Raw genomic sequence first — 18,828 nt, 5'->3', positions numbered from 1 at the left:
TTCTGTGGTGTAACCTCGAGAACTTTAACAGGCGAGGCTTTTCTCTATGTTTGGAGACGTTGATGGCCCTGTACACGGCAAGTGAAACACGAAATCTGGCTGGAATAGATGGTTTGGTTTATGGTTTATGGGGTTTAACGTCCCAAAGCGACTGAGGCTATGATGTACGCCGTAGTGAAGGGCTCCGGAAATTTCAACCACCTGTGGTTCATTAACGTGCACTGACATCGCACAGTACACGGGCCTCTAGAATTTCGCCTCCGAAATAGAGGACAACCTGCCAGTGTATCCAGTACTCTAACGACATCTGGGTTGCTGCATCTGCAGTCCTTCATATTCCACAGGCTCATATATACTCAACTGGTCATCGTTGTAAAACTATAACGATGCCAAATGATAAAAGTTATTACAATGGCACTGAGAAGTCGCCCAGATGAAGGCCTCGAGGTAAGCCCCAGTAGTGACTTTCGTTTACATATTTACGCCTACGTAACATCAGTCGGCACCCAGACAATTTGTCACGCAAATAGAAATCTCGAAAAAGCCTTACTGTGGCCGTCGTCATGAAGTTCCAGTGTAGATTCGTGTGGAATGTTCGGTCCGTAAACTTCGGCAAGCACAGCGGCATTCATAACCGCTTTCTCGCCCTTCGTGACCGTGGCGTAGACGATGGCGGTATCCGGCCTGTCCACCAGCATGCTACTCATCTCGCAAGAAACCTGGACTGGTGTGACGCTTTTTTTTCTGGCCCGAGACTTAACTTGAATGCTCACCTCCAGCTTACTCGCGCCGGGGCTTGTCAAGTGTAGGGTCCATCTGCCGACCTTCCGAAATAAAAGGAGCAGCCATATAAGTGAAGCATTAATGTGTCTGTCTTATATTGCTGTTACTGTTGTGTGCTTTATTAACCGGTTGTTTGGACCTGTGTGCATCGCATTATTCTAGTTAATGGGTGGGAGTAGTTATTTAGGTTTTTTCTGAATGAGTGAACACTATAAGCCCCAACGGCGAGGAAAAGCGGCCTCGCAGCGCTGTAGTGTTGCGCACACCGCATTGCACCAGCCATTCGTGGCAGGTGGCAAAATGGGGAGAGAAAATTCCCCTCTCCACTTGTAAGGAAGAAGAGAGAGAGGCCGGAAAGTAGCTGCTATAGGGAGAATCCCAAAAATTATTGTAAAATCGATAATCAATAAAAGTGTATAGAAAGACTCAGCCGTGAAGAAAGTGACTAAGAATCAGTCATCAATATAATAAAGCAACTAAAAGTGAGGCGAAAACCTAATGCTAGTGCACTGACATTGCATAATTATAATTAGAGCCCCCGCAATGTTTTCATAACATCAGCCTGGGATTTCTTCATTTGTTTTTTGTTTTCACTTTGAGGCTGTACTTTTCTAGTGCGAATGAAGCTGAAACTAGAGGTCAGTAAAAGTCAACAATGACGAGAAGATATGGGCACCAGAATACATTAGGAATTTTGACATAGGATGTCTGCTGATAATGCTGTTCGATACCCAGTAGTGCAAAGCACCACGTATTGACACTGCTATATTTCGCCCCGCTTCAGCAGCTCCCACTGGTTTCAGTAATCAAGTCTACTACCGTGCCACAGTGGTGGGCCTGGAAGGATGTCTACCGGAGGTAGTAACACAAAGGACACTCGAGAGGAAGAAGCGAATCGCGACTACCTCACCTCAGCTGGGTTTGGAATATGGATCGTGATGTCGGCGCCACCGGCTGCTTTCTGGCAGGCTTTGCATCTTTGACCGCTAGGGTCCTCGAGCCACGCCTCCATCCGCATAGCCTGCAGGCTGTTGGTCCTCACGTAGACGGCAGTTTCGTTGCCCACATCGGCGTCCACTAGAAATGCCTTCGCTAGAGTGCCGTCCAATACTTCGAGGACATCCATCAGCTGTCGGAACAAGAAGATGCAAGAGTGTGCTGCGCTAAGGTGCGTGGCTACTTTTCTATGGTACGTAAGGCGCCATTTTCACACCAAGAACGGGGCGTACGCATTAACTGTTAAAAGCTTGCGAAATAATAAGCTGTCCTGGTGATCGTTCTTCCAACTAGATGCTGTTAACCGTTGTGTTTTGGCACGTTGTGTTATTTAAATAAAGTGCTCAGAAGTATTCATGCCCTGTCCGTCGCATCATGAATCTGTCCAAGAACTCAGGCTTCCGCTACTGACTAGGATCATCTACAGGGGTGATCGCTGAGCGCTGGACAGATCTAGTCCAGCTGCTCCCTGCGTTAAAAATGTCCAGTCATCCTCAACCAGCACATGTAATCGGACCAATATCGGCAACGCACTGGCAAATGACGGTCCTACAAGAGAGCAGAGGGAAACCACTCATTTACAATACTGGGCCGATTACCTCTGCTGTTTCGGCACACTCTTCGATTACGTACAAGTGTCACATTCATAACAGGCACTCTTTGGCTCTTACTGTCAGGCTTCGCGCCATCAGCTCGGTCGGAGGCGTAGTAGCTTCAACGAAGGCGGCTGCCATGCCCTGCGCCACGTTGTCGTAGAGGTCCTGGAACGCGTACGTCTTGCCTCGCGTGAGCGAGGCCAGCTTTTCGAGGTTCTCATCTGCCGTGGCTCCCAGCGCGATGGTGCTGACAGTCACCTTCGCACTGAGGACATCTGGCAGCACGTCCTTGACGCGGGGGTTCCTGCTCTCTGCACCGTCGCTCATGAGGACGATGATGGCGCCCTCTGGCGTCTCGGTCGCCGTCGTCAACAGCTGTAAAAGTCGAATAGGAGTCGTGCATGTATGTCAGTCTGAAAATGCGCCAAAACCAGAGCTCTACCCACCCCTGCCTAATTGAGCCTTTACATCGTGCACGAATTGTTTTGGCGCACCGACATAATAAAGGGGATCTGCGCAAACCAAACGAATGTCAACTTCGAACTGTGCTTTACTCAATAACAGCGCACAACGTTTACAGGGGAGTTCGATGTGCTACTATTGAAGATGCGCGGTATAAGGCATGCGGGTACTTCATTTAAAGCGTTGTTAGAGGTGGGCATTTGTTTCGTGAGGACGTGTTTCTGGCTGCTGTGTGTCGTCGCGCTGAAGCAGCATCCTTGAACTGTATCAACTATCCCGCAATAAAATAACTTAAATTTTGTGGAAAAGTAAAGCACGAATTGTGTCACCAGCTCTAGGCAATGTGTGTAGAAGATCGGATCAGTGTTCTACTTGAACTAAATGGAGAAAAATTATCGCCTACTCTAATGTCGAAATGAAAAGAAAATCGTAAATAATTAAACTTCAACATGGGGGTAGGCTTGCATGCAATAATTCACTGCTGACTTGCCATAGGTACAATTGCTTAGTTCATCTGCCTTGCGCTCGCGAGAATCGAGTGCCATTTAATCGCCTCAGAGAAGTCCAAGAAGTATAAAAAATTCCCTGACCCCTTTCCCCCCTCAGGAAACAGAGCATGAAATGAGGAAAAATGTTTAGGGACCATTAGTGTTCCCATTTCGAGTTATTGATCAATTCACTCTCGCCCTACCATACGCTGGTCGTCCCCGTTAGCTCAGTTTGTAGAGCGACTGCTGTGGTAAAGTGATAGTCCTGCGTCCGAACCCCGGAACAGGGCGAATTTTTATTTAACAACGAAGTTTCTGTGCAAGTTGTGTAGCTTTCATCTGTAGCCATATGGCTGCGCTTTGGTGGCTGCCATTGAGTAATCTGCTCCCTTATTAGCATTAAATGAGGCCCGAAGTTAAAAAAACATGCCCGTGTTCTGAAACCTATCGCTGTCAAAAGATGCTTCAAGATGTTTCCTTTTGAATGTTTTCTTCATAACCGGATCATTCAGGCCGAAAAAGAAAATATCTGCCTGCTTGACTCAGTGCCTAGACCCACCTTGAGAGCCTCTCTGAGGCCACATCCAATGCACGTGCCTCCTCGGGCCCACAGGCGCTCGATGGAGTCCACAAAGTATACTATCGTTGTAGAGTTCACCAGTCTGAGCGGGCGCACCACCGTCGCTCTGTCACTGAAAGTGATGATGGCCAGCCGATGCGAGCTGTCTTCAATGGCCATTACGTAGGTCTTTGTTGCCATCTTCAAGAACCTAATGCGGTTGTGTTCCTGGAAAGTTGAACGAGAAGACAGCATGAAGGCAATGACAAAATGAGGGAGTGAGTAAGTTATGGGACAGGATTCGTGGGAGGAAGGGGGTGGGTTGGTGAGTGAATTAGTGAATCAGGACGCAGAAGAAGGCGAGCTGATGAATTAGCGAGGTGCAAACAATGCTATTCAAGAACGCCTTCTTGTAACGGAAGGCAAACATTGTGAACCGCGATGAAATGGCATTAGTAGTTCTGTGTCATTGGCTCTATTTACTCCTAAGGCCAGCTCCGTATTGTAGTTGAAAACAAAAATACGCAGCTTGCCTTAAAAAGCAAATGGAGCAAATGGCACTGAAGAAATAACTGTTGAGACTTTTTCCTTGTTGGCAAGTTAATCAGCGGCACTGGCTGAACATTCGACAACATCACTGGCACTTACATACGCAAATCAAAATGTCGCGGATGTGTAGGATGAAACAAAAGCTCGCGAAGCTCTTCTTCATGGTGTTCCAAAGGGGAAAGCAGGGACATCACGAGAGTCAAGGCGTTTCTGAAAGGAACTGTCATCGCACCGTCGAACATTTAAACGCCACATGCCGCGCATTAAACTGAGGTGGCAACAGGTTATGCGAATAGTTACTTTTAAGAAACGTTAGCAGCCACCAAGAAAAGCAGTGCTATTGGCTCATTTGAAAAAAAAAAAAAAAGTGTTTATCTAAGTGAGGAAAAAGGGAGCACAAATACTTTTTGATGTTTTAATACTTCCCGACTTTATCAAGCAGTTATATAAAGTCAAAGCACGGAAACCTCTGAAAGCTGAAGTTAATGGCAGGCAATTTTCCTCACTGAATAAAAGCATGCAACTGCTGCATGTTTTCCTAACTTTAGTGACACGTAAGTAAGCAGGGTTTGAAACATAGCTTTGTTTAAGAAGCACCGCTAGGCGTCTCTGAGGAATATACTGTGTGTGAAATTTTGTACATTTCATATGTAACTAAGCGAAGGGCAGGGTTTAGTTTACGGCGTGCTAAAATTAACAGTGTCTGGCGAAAATTTGCCAGCCGCCTCAACAGGTAAATACTCACGTTCATGCTTCCTGAGACGTCTAAAACAAGCACCACCCTCTGTGGCAGGCCTTGCCTTTGTTGGACTTCCTCGAAGGAAACATGAATGGGTTTTAGCGGATCCGGATTTGGCAGCCTGAAATACGAAACAGGAATTCAAGAGAAACTGCTTGAAACTAGCCCACAATTTCATTCTTCTGTCAGAGGGTGATGCCTTGATAACTCCCAGCCAATCGCATTATTTCCTCTATGGCGATATGTACAGTACGGTCCACTGTTAAAGGGAACATGCGATCGCGTGGCCTCCGCGCTTCGCGGCCCGCTGCCGCCGAGCACTTGTGGGAATTGTCGGCACAAGACGCATGCGCAGTAAGCACATTGGCTGGTCTCTCCACGCATGCGCTTCATGCCGCATATTGACGCCGCATCTAGGTAGCAGGGCTTCATGAAGCGCGGGGGCCACGCGATCGCATGTTCCCTTTAACAGTGGACCGTACTGTACTTTCCTGAGAAATTGTTCCGAAAATTCCAAAATTGAAAGTTTTGCCATTCTCTTCCTATGCTAGACGTGCAGAAGTATTTCTTTAAGAGCGTTAGCTCTTACTCATCACGTTTCGAGATTTCGTGGGGTCTGCTACCATCCTGAGATCACAGCGCCATCTGTGGCAGCAACTAGAAAACAGCACATCTCACATTGAGACTTGTAGCGCCATCTACAATAGCACTCTGCCGCCTGCCAATGATGACATCACCGTCCAATATGGTAAATTCTAATAAACCAAACAGATAACGCTCGTTACTTCAACGTCTTCCAGACGGTGGCGGCCTTTTTTTCCCCGAGTGAGTGTCGATGGAGTCGTTTTTAGCCGTAACCGAAAGCATGGCGCCGACCTTTTGCCCAAAGTGACCGCTACATACACTTCTTCAGTCTAGCTGAATCCGAGAAATTGTTTAATGACCCTTGATGCCGTCTAACTAAGGATATTCCTCCTTGAGCGCATCGTCTTGTTTCTAAACGGCGAAATACTGTGATTTAAAAACTTCGACGTAAGATTCTCTCACGCATAAAAACTGGAAAAAGCCTAGTAACGTTACTTAAGCTGGATTCACACGACGGACCAAATCGCGAAGTGCCCTCGCGGATGGGCATCACGTGACCCTACGTCACTGATTCCTGCTGCTCCGCTTCACTCGCGAGCAGCGATTCGTGATATGGCCGAGAGACCTTTTCACACTTCGGATTGCTTGAGATCCTTGGCCGTGACTCTCAAAGCAGTAGCGGTTAAACTGTTTAGTCTGGCAACGAGCAAGCTTACAAAATCCAATACAAGCCTCTGGTCGAACCAAAGTACATGAGAGCGCGAAAAACTGCATAGTCCTGTTGACAGCTGCGAAGATGGAACCACTTGGCGAACTTTCAAACAGCCAAAGCGCGTCTTGTTCGTACGGTTCTAGGTTCACAGATGACGCAACCTTGTTTTTTCTTGCCCTTGTGGAAAGTTTTCCCGCTCTGTGGGATACGCACAGAGACGATTACGCCGACAATGCGACAATCCGACTGGCTCGTCCGCGCTGTCGTCTGCTGCTTCCTCCCGTCGTGTGAATGCTCGCCGCGGACGGGGGGACCGCGCGTCAGACATCACGTGACCGATTGGTCCGTGAAGCGGTCCGTCGTGTGAATCCACCTTTAGGAGGCCTTTCTTTTAATGAATGTTCAGTCGTATGTGCAGCTATTCTCCTATGCATACCTCTGTCTCGCGTTGTATCGTTGTAGCTCATTCTGAATTTCCCAAAATCATTGCACAAACTGGTCCCCTCTGCAGTCTGGTAGCAGACCATTCGCGCCACAAAGAACGATAGCTTTTCAACGCGTTGTCAATATCATTTTGTATTGATGCCCTGCTAAAGCGCCCCATAGCAAGCTTGATCTCGTGGATTAAAGGAACACAAGCGTATGTTCTGATGTGAACGCCGTGGGACAAGTAAGCAGAGTAAAAGGGATACTCACATCTGAAAGTCCGCGTTCCCACTGATCACTTCCCAGGTTGACTTCTGTCTGCAAAGGTCGTTCTGTTTGTTCGGAGAGAATGGATTGTGACGGCGGATGCCGCCACTTTTCTCACAAAAGTGGCTCACCTGTTGGATATAGCAGATAGAGCGAAAATATTCCATGGAAGATGACATGTTATCACCATTTCATTCAGATGGCTATCAAAGTAAAAAAAAAAATAGAGATCACTGCAGCGACATGCATTGGGAGGATGCGAAAGCATTGACGCCTCCTTGGCACTCGTCGCCTCTTTCTGCCTCTCTTTAGCATTTGGTTTTTGTTTGTTAATTCATTTGACTACTGAGTTAGCGTAATTATCTTATGCTTTAATTAACGATCGATTCATTAACTCTGATTACACCTTCTTCTATCTCAATCAACCATTTTGGTTTTTCAAATTTGGCGCCGTGGTTCCAATCCCGTCCACTTACTATAGCCCCGTCCAGCCTATTCAACCGTCCAATGGTTTTTGCTGATAATGAATTAAATATAATCTATGTCAGTGAAACTTTTTGTTCAATTAATTATCACTCATCAAATGCATTTCAATTCATTTCAAACTTTATTTTCCTCATTTGCCTATTTTTGCACTATTTTGTCGTCCACGGCTGTTTTTCCGTCGACTCACTATGTCGACTTCAGCAATAGTTCGACATTATTTCGACATATTTAGCTCTAATTAATTAAATAATTATCCAATCGACTCAATTTTTTTGCGCAGCATCCTCACATCATCCTCATTCGATTTCAATCACTCGTTTGACGCTCTCGCTACTGAGGACGTCACAACTGCTGTGGACACGTTCTGGTTACACGTTTTGGTGACACGATCCGCCGACATAGCCTTGAAATGCTTTCACATTAATAAACTGTTATTCGCACACTGACGTACTCAATCATTCTTAAAATAAAGCATAACTTTTTAGGTCAGTTCGTTTTACTAACCATCGCAGTGGCACAACACTTGAGACGTGAGAGTAGCTTTGAAATCACTACAAGATTTTCTGCCTGCCATTTAATTTTTTTTTTATTTCGAGAGCCTGTCACGTGGTATAATGTGCGCACGTACGCACGCGCACGCGCGCACACGTGCACATACACACGCGCGCGCGCGCACGCGCACACACGCGCACGCACACGCCCACGCGCACACGCGCACACGCACACACGCGCACACGCGCACACGCGCACACGCGCACACACACACACACACATGGGCGTCCGGAGGGGGGGGCAAGGGGGGGCGGCTGCACCCCCCTGGAAAATCACTCACTCGAACCGTGAGTGATGGCCGCACGCCAGGGGCGGTGGTGCGCTCAGCCAAAAGGGTAAAAGCAGCCCCGCTTCGACGCTTGGTCACATCTGCGAAATGCCGCGTCCGGGCGCGCGTCGTTCCGCCGTTTTCAAACCACGCCACCGCCAGCTCTGCTGAAGGACGACCTGTTGCAGACATGCAGCGGCACCGGCGAGCATGTGCTTCGAGATGGGTGTCTGTTTCTTTGATCTCTAGAGAGATAGCGACACGGAGGCAGACAGTGCACAGGGCACAGGTCGCTCGCTATAATCATGATACGTTCGTACGCCGGCCACCGATGAATTCTTGAGGGGGGAAGGACAAATCAGCCGTGTCCACCCCCGCTTTGTCGGGCTGCTCAGGGGCAAGCGGGCGAAGAGTTGGCGCCGCCGCCGCGCGCTGTCTCCTCCGATCCACGGGAGAGCTCGGTGCGGTAGAAGCGCCGCTTTCAGAACCTTCGGCAAAGGGGATTAGCTGCTTTTGTTCACGGCGACGCAGTCTCCAGAGGCGCCCCCACACCAGCGTTCCTTGCGTCTTCTCCGAAAACCAGCGCCTTTGGTCAACGCAGCCCGATGGCGCCTGCCTGGCTCGCCTGTCACCTCTGGCTGGGCCTCAAATCACAACAGCGCCCATGTACTGTGCGTGTCAGTGCATGGTAAAGAGACCCAGGTGGTCGACATTATCCGAAACTCTGTACTACTCCGTCCCTCATAGCCTGAGTCGTTTTGGGGCTCTGAACCCCATAAAAGCACAAAAACAAATTTTCCGGCCGAATTAGTTGCGGGTGTCCCTTCCCCTCGGAAGTCGCGCGGCGTTCCTTACACCCCAAAAGTGCGCATTCGTGGATATTGTGGCAAGTAAGCCCTTGCACGTGTGCGCGCCTCTGTGTTTGTGCTTCGGTGTTTTTAGTGGCGGGTTGTCAACGAAGGTGAGAACAACCAAGACAGCGGACGAGAAAACGACGAGCGGCGAGCAGTGTGTGTGCGGTTGCTCGACTGTGCGGATGCGCGAGCAAGATGGAGCGAGGTGTATGAAGCTGCGAGCGTGCATTTATCTTGTAAATAAGTTTTCGTTGTATATATAGTCATCTTTTGTTTTCAACGTACTAGTTCAACCATTTTTCCAATCAATATATATGATGACTGTGCACTGAGAGCGTGTAATGAAGCACAGAAATGAATTTATCACCCGTGTAACTACGCAATTCGCCCAGAAAAATCCGAGGCGCCTACAGTTGCTGTTCAAGGAAGACTGACTGAGTGACTGTAGTTGCGTGTTTGTGAACATATTGCGCTGTGTGCTGGTCATCAATTCGGGTGAGTCGAGAACCCGTATGCAGTAAGACTGAGCACTTCGAGTATTGATAGTATCTTTTTGCATTTTTATTAATTTTAATTGTTTCTTTGTTGATAAACTCCAATGTATCTCTACAATCCGCGCTTTAATTTGCTGCTTGTAATTTTCTTTCATGTGTGTATTTTACTTATTTTTTATTTATATATAAATAAATAAATTTACTCCGCAAATAGTGCCTTTTCGCTACGAATATACCCCCCCCCCCCTCCGGCGCCAACAACCAATGGGCCCCCCCCTGCAAAAAATTCTGCGGACGCCCTTGCACACACACACACACACACACACACACACACACACACACACACACACACACAAACGCATGCGCAGTGAGCCTTATCGCGATTTCGGCATGCTGCTTGCCCAGAGTAATTAACTCCGAGGTTATCGGACACGTGAGCTTGGTGTGTCCCGAGTTTTAGCAGCCTAGCTTCATCAGTGCCTTCGGCAAGTGGTACCACTACCATGGCACGGGCACTCACATTTGCCACGTAAGGCATGAACATGATGGATGACTCGACGGGGTCGCCGGTACTGGGCTGGTGCAAGCTGACCGAGCAGTCCCGGGCAAGGCGGCAGTGCCTGTCCACAGAGCACTTCCCTCCGGATGCTGTGCGCGCGGTAAATGCGATCCTCTCCGAGCAGGCGTTCAGCTTCACCTGAATGAATGTGAGCAGCGTAATAGCACTGCAGTTACCGCTGTGTTTCAGTCTCAATGTTAACTTTTTGCAAAGGATCGTTGTTTAGGTAGAATAACTAATAGGCAGTTCTTGTCGCACTAGCTTTTGTGCACTTTCAGATAAGATGCTAAGAACAGGTCTCGTTATACATGTCATCGTTTACTGCCCCCGAGCATTCACACTCTTTCTACTAGGAGCAGTGAGAAAGCAATTTTTTTTTTCACCGTTATGTTTGCTGCTTTAGTACATGTAAGTTTGCTCCAAGTTCAACTGTCTTGTGTTTAACAGCTGGTCTATTTTTTCTTGTTCTTGACTGAAAATTCAACAACCCCACCTTCCGAAGTTGCTTATTTTCTTAGGTTTTGGCAACATTAAAGTTTGGAAAGAATCTGCCATAGAATCAGGCCTGTTTAATATACTGCTATGTTCTACACCACGCCCTTTTCAACTTGCTAGCACCTTCAAAGCTTGATCAGCGGCTGACTCTAGAGCTCGGAAATCATGGAATTCCATTCATACACGTCACCCAGGATGCACATGATTTTATCAGTAATATCTTATGATACTTGAATTAAACAAGGGTAAATATTTCATTTAATCCAAAAAGCTCTATGTTTATGAATGCAACTGATTGTCACCTTGCCGTCGTGACAGTATGTCCAGGGGTACCTGTCGTCATCCGGGCTCCCAAACTCATCAAACACGCCGTACCGAAAGTGTGCCCACTGGTGGACGAATACGTAGGCTGTAAGAAAGTTTTGTTCGATTTTCAGCCAGAAGCTTACAATGTAAGGAAAACAGTGCTGTTTTTTCTCTGAAAATGTGGTTTCTGCAAGGCTCTAGCGAAATTTTGTCTTAAGCAGACTTTCCACAGAGAGAGAAGTAAAACGATTAGAACTTTCGAACAATTCCAAAAAAAAGATTACCTGCTGCAGTAGGTGGCATTACAGGACATTTTTGTCATACATGAAATTTTTGAAATGTTTGATGGTTGTGTAACCAAATAATAGTGTCAATTTACACTGAGTACTAACAAACAGGCCAGTTAGTGATGTAGGCATCTACTAGGGTAGGGGAATATTACTTGCTAATATTAAATGTTTTAAGGTTATTGAGATGCATATTGGTATTTATGCTAAGTATTACGCCTAAGAAATTATGCAATTTAAAAAAAAAAAGGCTCTTGAGTCCAAAGAGCGCTTTTTTTCGGCATAGCATTGTCAGTGGTGCAACGCATCAGAATACAGCTAAGACATGCTAATATGTAGGCTGGTTAACTAATATTTAGTTGCTAACTTTTATTTATTACCGTTATTTTTCTTATTTATTGAGAGGTGTTAAGCCCACCGCAAGCACTATCCATATCAGGTTTTAGGATTTCGAAAACTCATTTACTCTCGACGCTGTTACCCAACAAATTTTGGGCTTTCGTGGATCGGAGGGGTTGCTTTGTCTACAAGCCTCTCGAAAGTACACGTATTTTTTTTCACGCGATGTAGCCAGAATTTCTTAGGCCGCCGCGGTGGCTCAGTGGTTATGGTGCTCGGCCGCTGACCCGAAAACGCGGGTTCGATCCCGGCCGCGGCGGTCGAATTTCGTTGGAGGCGAAATTCTAGAGGCCCGTGCACTGTGCGACGTCAGTGCACGTTAAAGAACCCCAGATGGTCGAAATTTCCGGATCCAGTCACTACGGCGTCTCTCACAGCCTGAGTCGCTTTGGGACGTTAAAATCCAATAAACCAAACCAAACCAAACCAAACCAGAATTTCTTGGGCTACACCGCCGAGAGTAACTGCGTTTTAGAAATACCAAAAACTGATTAGGATATTACTTAAAGTGGGTTTCATGCCTCTGATTAAATGAGGAGGCTAGCTGCAATAGTTAGGAAGTTAACTATTCAGTATTAGGTAGTGAGCCTACAAGTTAGCACGTCTTAGCTGTATTCTAATGGGCTACACCACTGACAATGCTATGCCGAAAAAGCCCTATTTTAAATCTTGCAGGAGAGCTTACGTGAAATACCAATATACAGAGTGTTTCACCTAAGACTTTCTGCAATTTTTAAAAATAAGTTATTTGAATTAGATGCACGCTTTTTCTGGCGTAGCATTGTCAGTGGTGTAGTACATCATAATGCAGCTAAGACGTGCTAACCAGAAGCTTGTTAACCAATATTTAATAGTTAACTTTTAAACTATTACCGTTGGGCCCCTTAATTATTGAGAGGCATGTAGCCCACCGTAAGTAATGTCCATATTCATTTTTAGAATTTCGAGAACGCGATTATCCTCGGCGCTGTGGCCCAACAAATTTCGCCTACATCGCGCCAAAATACATGCGGTTTGAGAAGCTTGCAGGAAAAGCAACCTCTCCAGTGAACCTAATTCGTCGAGATAGCCAAAATTTGTTGGGCCACAGCGCCGAGGATAATCGCGTTCTTGAAATTGAAAAAACGTATATGGACATTACTTACGGTGTGCTACATGCCTCTCGATAATTAAGGAGCCCAACGGTAATAGTTTAAAAGTTAACTATTAAATATTGGTTAACAAGCCTGCTAGTTAGCACGTCTTAGCTGCATTATCATGTACTACACCGCTGACATGCTATGCCATAAAAAGGGCGCATCTAATTCAAACAGCTTATTTTTAAAAATTGCAGAAAGTCTTAGGTGAAACACCCTGTATATTGGTTATCTTCAAAGTGCCAGCTAGAGCGAATGGAATAATTTGTGCTAATACGGTGCCTTTCAGCATGGGCCTTACCCCGACTCCCACTACAATAAAGGAGGACATTACCAATGATAATCTGCCTGGTAGAAAGTGCCTTCCGGCACAGACATCGTTCACCCGAAACGTCATTTGACGAAAATGGGTATTCAGGGAAAGGATAGGTTCGTGATATGCGCCAAGCATACGCATTTTTCAGTCTCTTCAGTGCAGTGAGGCGAATCATATTCAAGGCTCATGATCGTTATGTGTTGCCATGAAGTATAACACACTATAGAAATTAAAATCAAAGTTTTTTTAGGGTCCTTCGTTAGTCGCCCCACAATTAAGTCACTTTAGCCGGAAATAAAAAAAAAACATTGTTAGATAGTATTCAGTACTTAAAACCGGAAGCATTATGCAGAATAGGCGAAAATATCTTTTATGTGCAGCGGGGATTTAAAGCGCAGAGCTCTGATGTGCCGTTTAACGAAAAATTTGCTTCTGCCAGGACAGCGCAATTGTCAGTTTACCGCACTCAATTCAATATATTTTATCCCTTGCGTCCAAAGGAGTGAGAATGTCACAGAGGAGGCAGCAACGCAATTCACCGTAATTTTATTGTAATGTTTTGGGCGTGGATCACAGTATATTTACTAATTAGTAAGGCGAAGGTACGTTAAATGAAGCGTAAATTTTCTGCGTAAACTCCAAGAAGCATGGACGCAAAAAAATTCACCAACGCTTGGCATTGCAAACGAGTTTCTCCTACATGTAGTATAGACGACAAATTCGAGCATATGAAAAGCACTTGCCTTGTAGGTTGGCTGACTGGCGCCCTGTCTTGTTGGCCATTTGGGCGAGGAAAGTCGGTGTGAGCTGGATGAAGTCGCCCTGTAGACCGCAAGGCCTGAGTTGCTGTGTAAAGGGCCTGTCTCCGTATGGTTCACCTGGAAGGTCAATGCGCACGTCACTTGGTTCGAAGGAGGCTGACGACCGCTGACGGGCGCTTCCTATCTTGGGCCACGTCTTGGGAAGCTCGATGATGACATGCTTGAAGTAGACGCGTCCATTGGTGGCCTTGTGAAGGAACTCGGACGAGGACCGGAACAGAGCCTGCAGTTTTACGCAAATATTTTGGTTCAGAACGTTTAAACCAATACGGTTTTTAATTACTGCAGTACTTGTGCCGCCAATATTTTATTACTTGCTTCCTCGGTTAGCCAGAGCCTCCGCTCTAACAAAGCAGCTGTTAGTGACGTTAGCTATTACGGCGTAAAATCACCGCAGTGGCTCAGTTATTATGGCAGCGGTCGAATTTCAATGGAGGCACAATTCTAGAGGTCCGTGTACTGTGCGATGTCAGTTCACGTTAAAGAACCCCAGGTGGTCAAACTTTCCGCAGTCTTTCAGTATGGCCTCCCTGATAGCCTGAGTCGCTTGGTGACGCTAAAAACCCCCATAGACCCATAAATATTACGGCCATTAACCTAGCAAGAAAGCTGAAAGGTATTAAGTTTATTGAAAGCAGTGCTTTTTATGAGCGGTGCAGATGTGCTGGAAGCTTCTCTGGGCTCTCTCGTTGCTTAGTCATTCTTTTCCTTTTTTCGCTTCCTCCATGGCTCTGAAGTCATGATTGTTAGCTTTCCATAACGGTTTCTTTCCTATTGATTCTCAAACTATTTTTACTCTGCCTTTAGTCCTAACTCTTCCTTCTCCAAACCTCGAGTCGAGATTCTTTCTGGTTCAGCATTGTTTTTGTGCAACTCTACCGAAGCGCTATCACTGCTTCTCTACAATATGCCAGTACTTCCCAAGACACACTGGTAAGCCCCCTTCCGCTGACGAAAAAAAAAATCGCAGGATATAGTTACCACTAAGTAATGCGAGATTCGCGGTCTCATCTGAGATATTTTTATTTCGCCATCACTGTGTCAAAAAGTTCGAGAGTGGCACGCCTATATCTGTGGTTATTGAGCACCATTTTTTGTTATTCTAAGATGCTTGTTCTTCGACCAGTCCGCCTCCTCAGTCTTCCGGTTTCCCAGCAGCCGCAGCAAGAGGACCGTGCCACCTTCCTTCGCTCCCGCCATACCCTTATCCTTCCACGGCAACTTCCCGTCTCCTGCGTCCCCCTAGTTACCACCGTCCGGTTACGCCGACTAGTACTACTGCTACGTTATACCCAGGTAACGGACATTTAACAGCTGTCGCTGCAAAGTAAAAAGAAACCGAGGTGTTCAAAGCGCTGCAAAATCTTCCCATGGCACACCCCACTAAGCGAAGCAATAATGATGTATATGAACAGCTTTGTCACATTCACCTTGATGTTCTCAATTAAAGATTCATTGTAAGGGACCGCCTCGCTGATGGAAACCAGCAAGTTCTTGTAACCTCCATCCGCAGTGTCGATTTCCACTGAAGCTCCTGGGCTTAGATGCCAGACCAAGACAACGGCAGCATGCACAGCCCAGCTCATTCTTGCCAACGGAAGGATGCCAGTTGCCAATTGCGAAGACAGAAACTGAAACATGATCAGCAAATGCTCTATTGCGTACTACGTTCCAGTACTAAGTAACTCCTTGATTTCTAAGTTTGTGTGTGTGTGTGCGCATGCGTGTGTGTGTGTGCGCGCGCGTGCATGTTTGTACGTGTGCGCGTGCGTGCGTGTGCGCGCGTGTGCGTGTGCGCGCGTGTGTGTGCGTGCGCTGCGCGTGCGCGCGTGTGTGTGTATGCGACCGGGGATTAAAAGCTGATTATACCACAACTGTAAGCAACCATGTGTTTAGCAACATCGCCATTGCTACCACAACCGCAGAGCTCAAGGCAGCATCGTTATTCTATATAACCACGTGAAAGGTTTCGTAAGAGGATTTCCACAAATCAGCATATCATCTAGGGGCTCGAATGAAACGAATGCTGAATTTGTACCATCTGCACGTATGACACACAGGAACTACATGCGGTGTTGTGCCGATCTCGCGGAAATATATAAAAAAGAGCACAGAATGATCAAGGAAATTACACGGGAGAGTTATGTGAGGATACGGATTCCTGCGTATGATATATCAGACACACTACGTATTCGCACAAATACGTTCGAGGAGACCTTACGGAGCAGTTGAGCACAGGGTACCACACTATTTCAAGCGAAATTTTGATTCACACGCAGCAAAAGAAGAAATATATTGCGTTAACACACACCTGGGGCGTTCCTTTCTGTCTCCGGCTGTGTTATAACCCGCCGCTGTGTCGCAGTGAGAAATGATTCGGAAGTCGAAATTAGGTGAATTCACTCGGCAATGCGCCTATATATTATAGAGGGGGACTTTGTTTGTGACTAGGTTTGTTGATAACTCTTATTGAGTTTTGACCCTGCTTTTCATATCTGCACACAACAAGATAATGAGAGCGTAGATGATTAGCTTGATTAAGGGCGTGTCCGGATGAGGTAGACAAAGGAAGTAACTGTTGGTAACTGCGGTCAGCGAGCATGCTGCTACCACGTGGACGTGATAGCGCTCAAAGCGCTTGCATCGCAATTTCTAGCGGGCGTTAACCTCCCTTTGATCCCCTTTCGGCAGTTCGGTAAAATGACCTTTAACGAGTGCTCTCAATGTGTTTTAATGCAGATTTGCGTTCTAGGGGTTTCTTTGCAAGTTTGTGTTGTAAGGAGGAACACCTTGGGGTTTAAAAGCAAAGATTGTATACAAAACAAGGCTTCTAGTTGCGGTAGTTGCTATGACACATTGTACAGATAATTGGACTACGTTGTCCCTCGGAAACTGTAGAGAAATGAACTGTACAAGATTGCATCATTTGTCCACAGTAAACTGCAGAGAAATTAAATGTACAAGATTGTATGAGTATATACGGTCGCGAGCACGCTACGCAAGCATGCATGGATGCCTAGGTAAGATGACCGGGGGTTTAAATATTCAGTCGATGTCAATGCCTTGCTGCATAGCTGCATCCAGAGTTTACTGTGTTTGAGATTGAACTGCGTTGTCAGACTGTGCAGTACACTTCGAAAGCCAGCTGTGAATACGAAGAGGTTTGGACCAGATACTTCCTTGCCTTGCGTAAGGCGTGCCATACGATCTAATCTGACATAGAGGATCAATTCACATGCAATGCATAATATTTCGCTTAGCAAAGGGTAGAAACAGCTAGAGAGCTTGATTGAGTGAAATGAAACGTGTTTCCTGCCTTTTCCTGACCGACGTTAATTGCGTTTGCATGGGAGGAACGAAAGTGTAGCTTATATATACAAAGAGCTGGTTCAAGTTAATGATGAAAAATTGCGTGAAGAGAACACAAAAACATAAGCACTTGTCTGCGTCGTTTTGTCCGCCTTTCGTATTCTCTTCGCACTATTTTTTCACCATATCTTGTATATAACGAACTAGCTAAAATACAAGCAAGTCACGTGATGAAACTGGGGCAACTCATTCCTGTCCACTCAATTCATGCGGACCAGAAAATCAGGACCTCTTTATTCCGCCAACGAAAAAAGCACAAATTTCGAATGGAAACATTGGGCGCGTGACACACATATATTCTTGGTCCTGCGTTCCGGTACAGAAGGATTAGGATAGTCGCGGAAAATGGGCTCAAACATAATTTTGTCCTGCCAGCACAAATATGTTAAGGCACTCGTCTACCGAGCCGGAGTACCCGGGTTCGAACCCGACCGCGGCGGCCGCGTTTCGATGGAGACGGAGCGCAAAAGGCGCCCGTGTGCTGTGCGATGTCGGTACACGTTAAAAATCCCCAGGGGGTCGAAATTATTCCGGAGACCACCACTACGGCACCTCTTTCTTCCTTCCGTTAAAGAACCCCAGGTGGTCGAAATTTCCGGAGCCCTTCACTACGGCGTCCCTCATAGCCTGAGTTGCTTCGGGACGTTAAACCCAAATAAACCAAACCAAACCAATCTTTCTTTCTTCTTTCACTCCCACCCTCCTCTTTTCTCTTACGGCGCGGTTCCGCTGTCCATTGAGATATGCGAGGCAGATACTGCGCCATTTCCTTTCATCAAAAACTAATTTAGAAATTTTACAAATATGTACACAGAATAATATCTCACGGTGGTATTTTGCTTCCGCTTCGGCAACAAAATTACATGCCCAATATCGTCTGTTAATCTCATATTCCGAGTGAATACATACAGCTGGCATACGGTCTGCTGACACTCCGTGACGTCACGGATTCATGGTAAGTACTTACAACTGCGCAGAGGTTTTTAGGGACGTCGTAGTGAGGGTTCCGGCTTAATTTCTGTATAAGCCGCCGCGGTGGCTCAGTGGTTATGGTGCTCGGCTGCTGACCCGAAAGACGCGGGTTCGATCCCGGCCGTGGCGGTTGAATTTCTTTGGAGGAGAAATTCTCGAGGCCCGTGTACTGTGCGATGTCAGCGCACGTTAAAGAACCCCAGGTGGTCGAAATTTCCGGAGCCCTCCACTACGTCGTCTCTCATAGCCTTAGTCGCTTTGGGACGTTAAACCCCATGAACCGAACCAAACCTAATTTCTGTATACACGGGTGCACTTTCAGCGTGCACTGATATCGAAGATCACGCAGATG

At 46.5% G+C, this 18,828-nt stretch overlaps 1 protein-coding gene across 1 annotated transcript in view; it reads right to left on the bottom strand.

Annotated features, from left to right (window-relative positions):
* LOC149335047 (calcium-activated chloride channel regulator 1-like) overlaps positions 1-15,721 on the bottom strand; it is a 29,742-nt gene extending 14,021 nt beyond the window's left edge. The window contains exons 1-10 of the mRNA XM_089553866.1: positions 15,566-15,721; positions 14,064-14,358; positions 11,173-11,282; positions 10,337-10,513; positions 7,166-7,293; positions 5,179-5,293; positions 3,885-4,112; positions 2,451-2,750; positions 1,694-1,912; positions 551-824 (exon numbers count right to left, since the gene is read on the bottom strand). Of these exons, the coding sequence (XP_089409992.1) occupies positions 551-824; positions 1,694-1,912; positions 2,451-2,750; positions 3,885-4,112; positions 5,179-5,293; positions 7,166-7,293; positions 10,337-10,513; positions 11,173-11,282; positions 14,064-14,358; positions 15,566-15,721 (2,002 nt within the window). The remainder of the gene's footprint in view (positions 1-550; positions 825-1,693; positions 1,913-2,450; positions 2,751-3,884; positions 4,113-5,178; positions 5,294-7,165; positions 7,294-10,336; positions 10,514-11,172; positions 11,283-14,063; positions 14,359-15,565) is intronic.
* Positions 15,722-18,828: the final 3,107 nt, after the last annotated feature.

The sequence above is a fragment of the Amblyomma mixtum genome, chromosome 7 (genome assembly GCF_055824585.1).
Source record: "Amblyomma mixtum isolate Tamu chromosome 7, ASM5582458v1, whole genome shotgun sequence".
Taxonomy (NCBI): Eukaryota; Metazoa; Arthropoda; class Arachnida; order Ixodida; family Ixodidae; genus Amblyomma; species Amblyomma mixtum.
The sequence above is the reverse complement of the archived record's forward strand: the minus strand, read 5'-3'. Positions and strand labels throughout refer to the sequence as shown.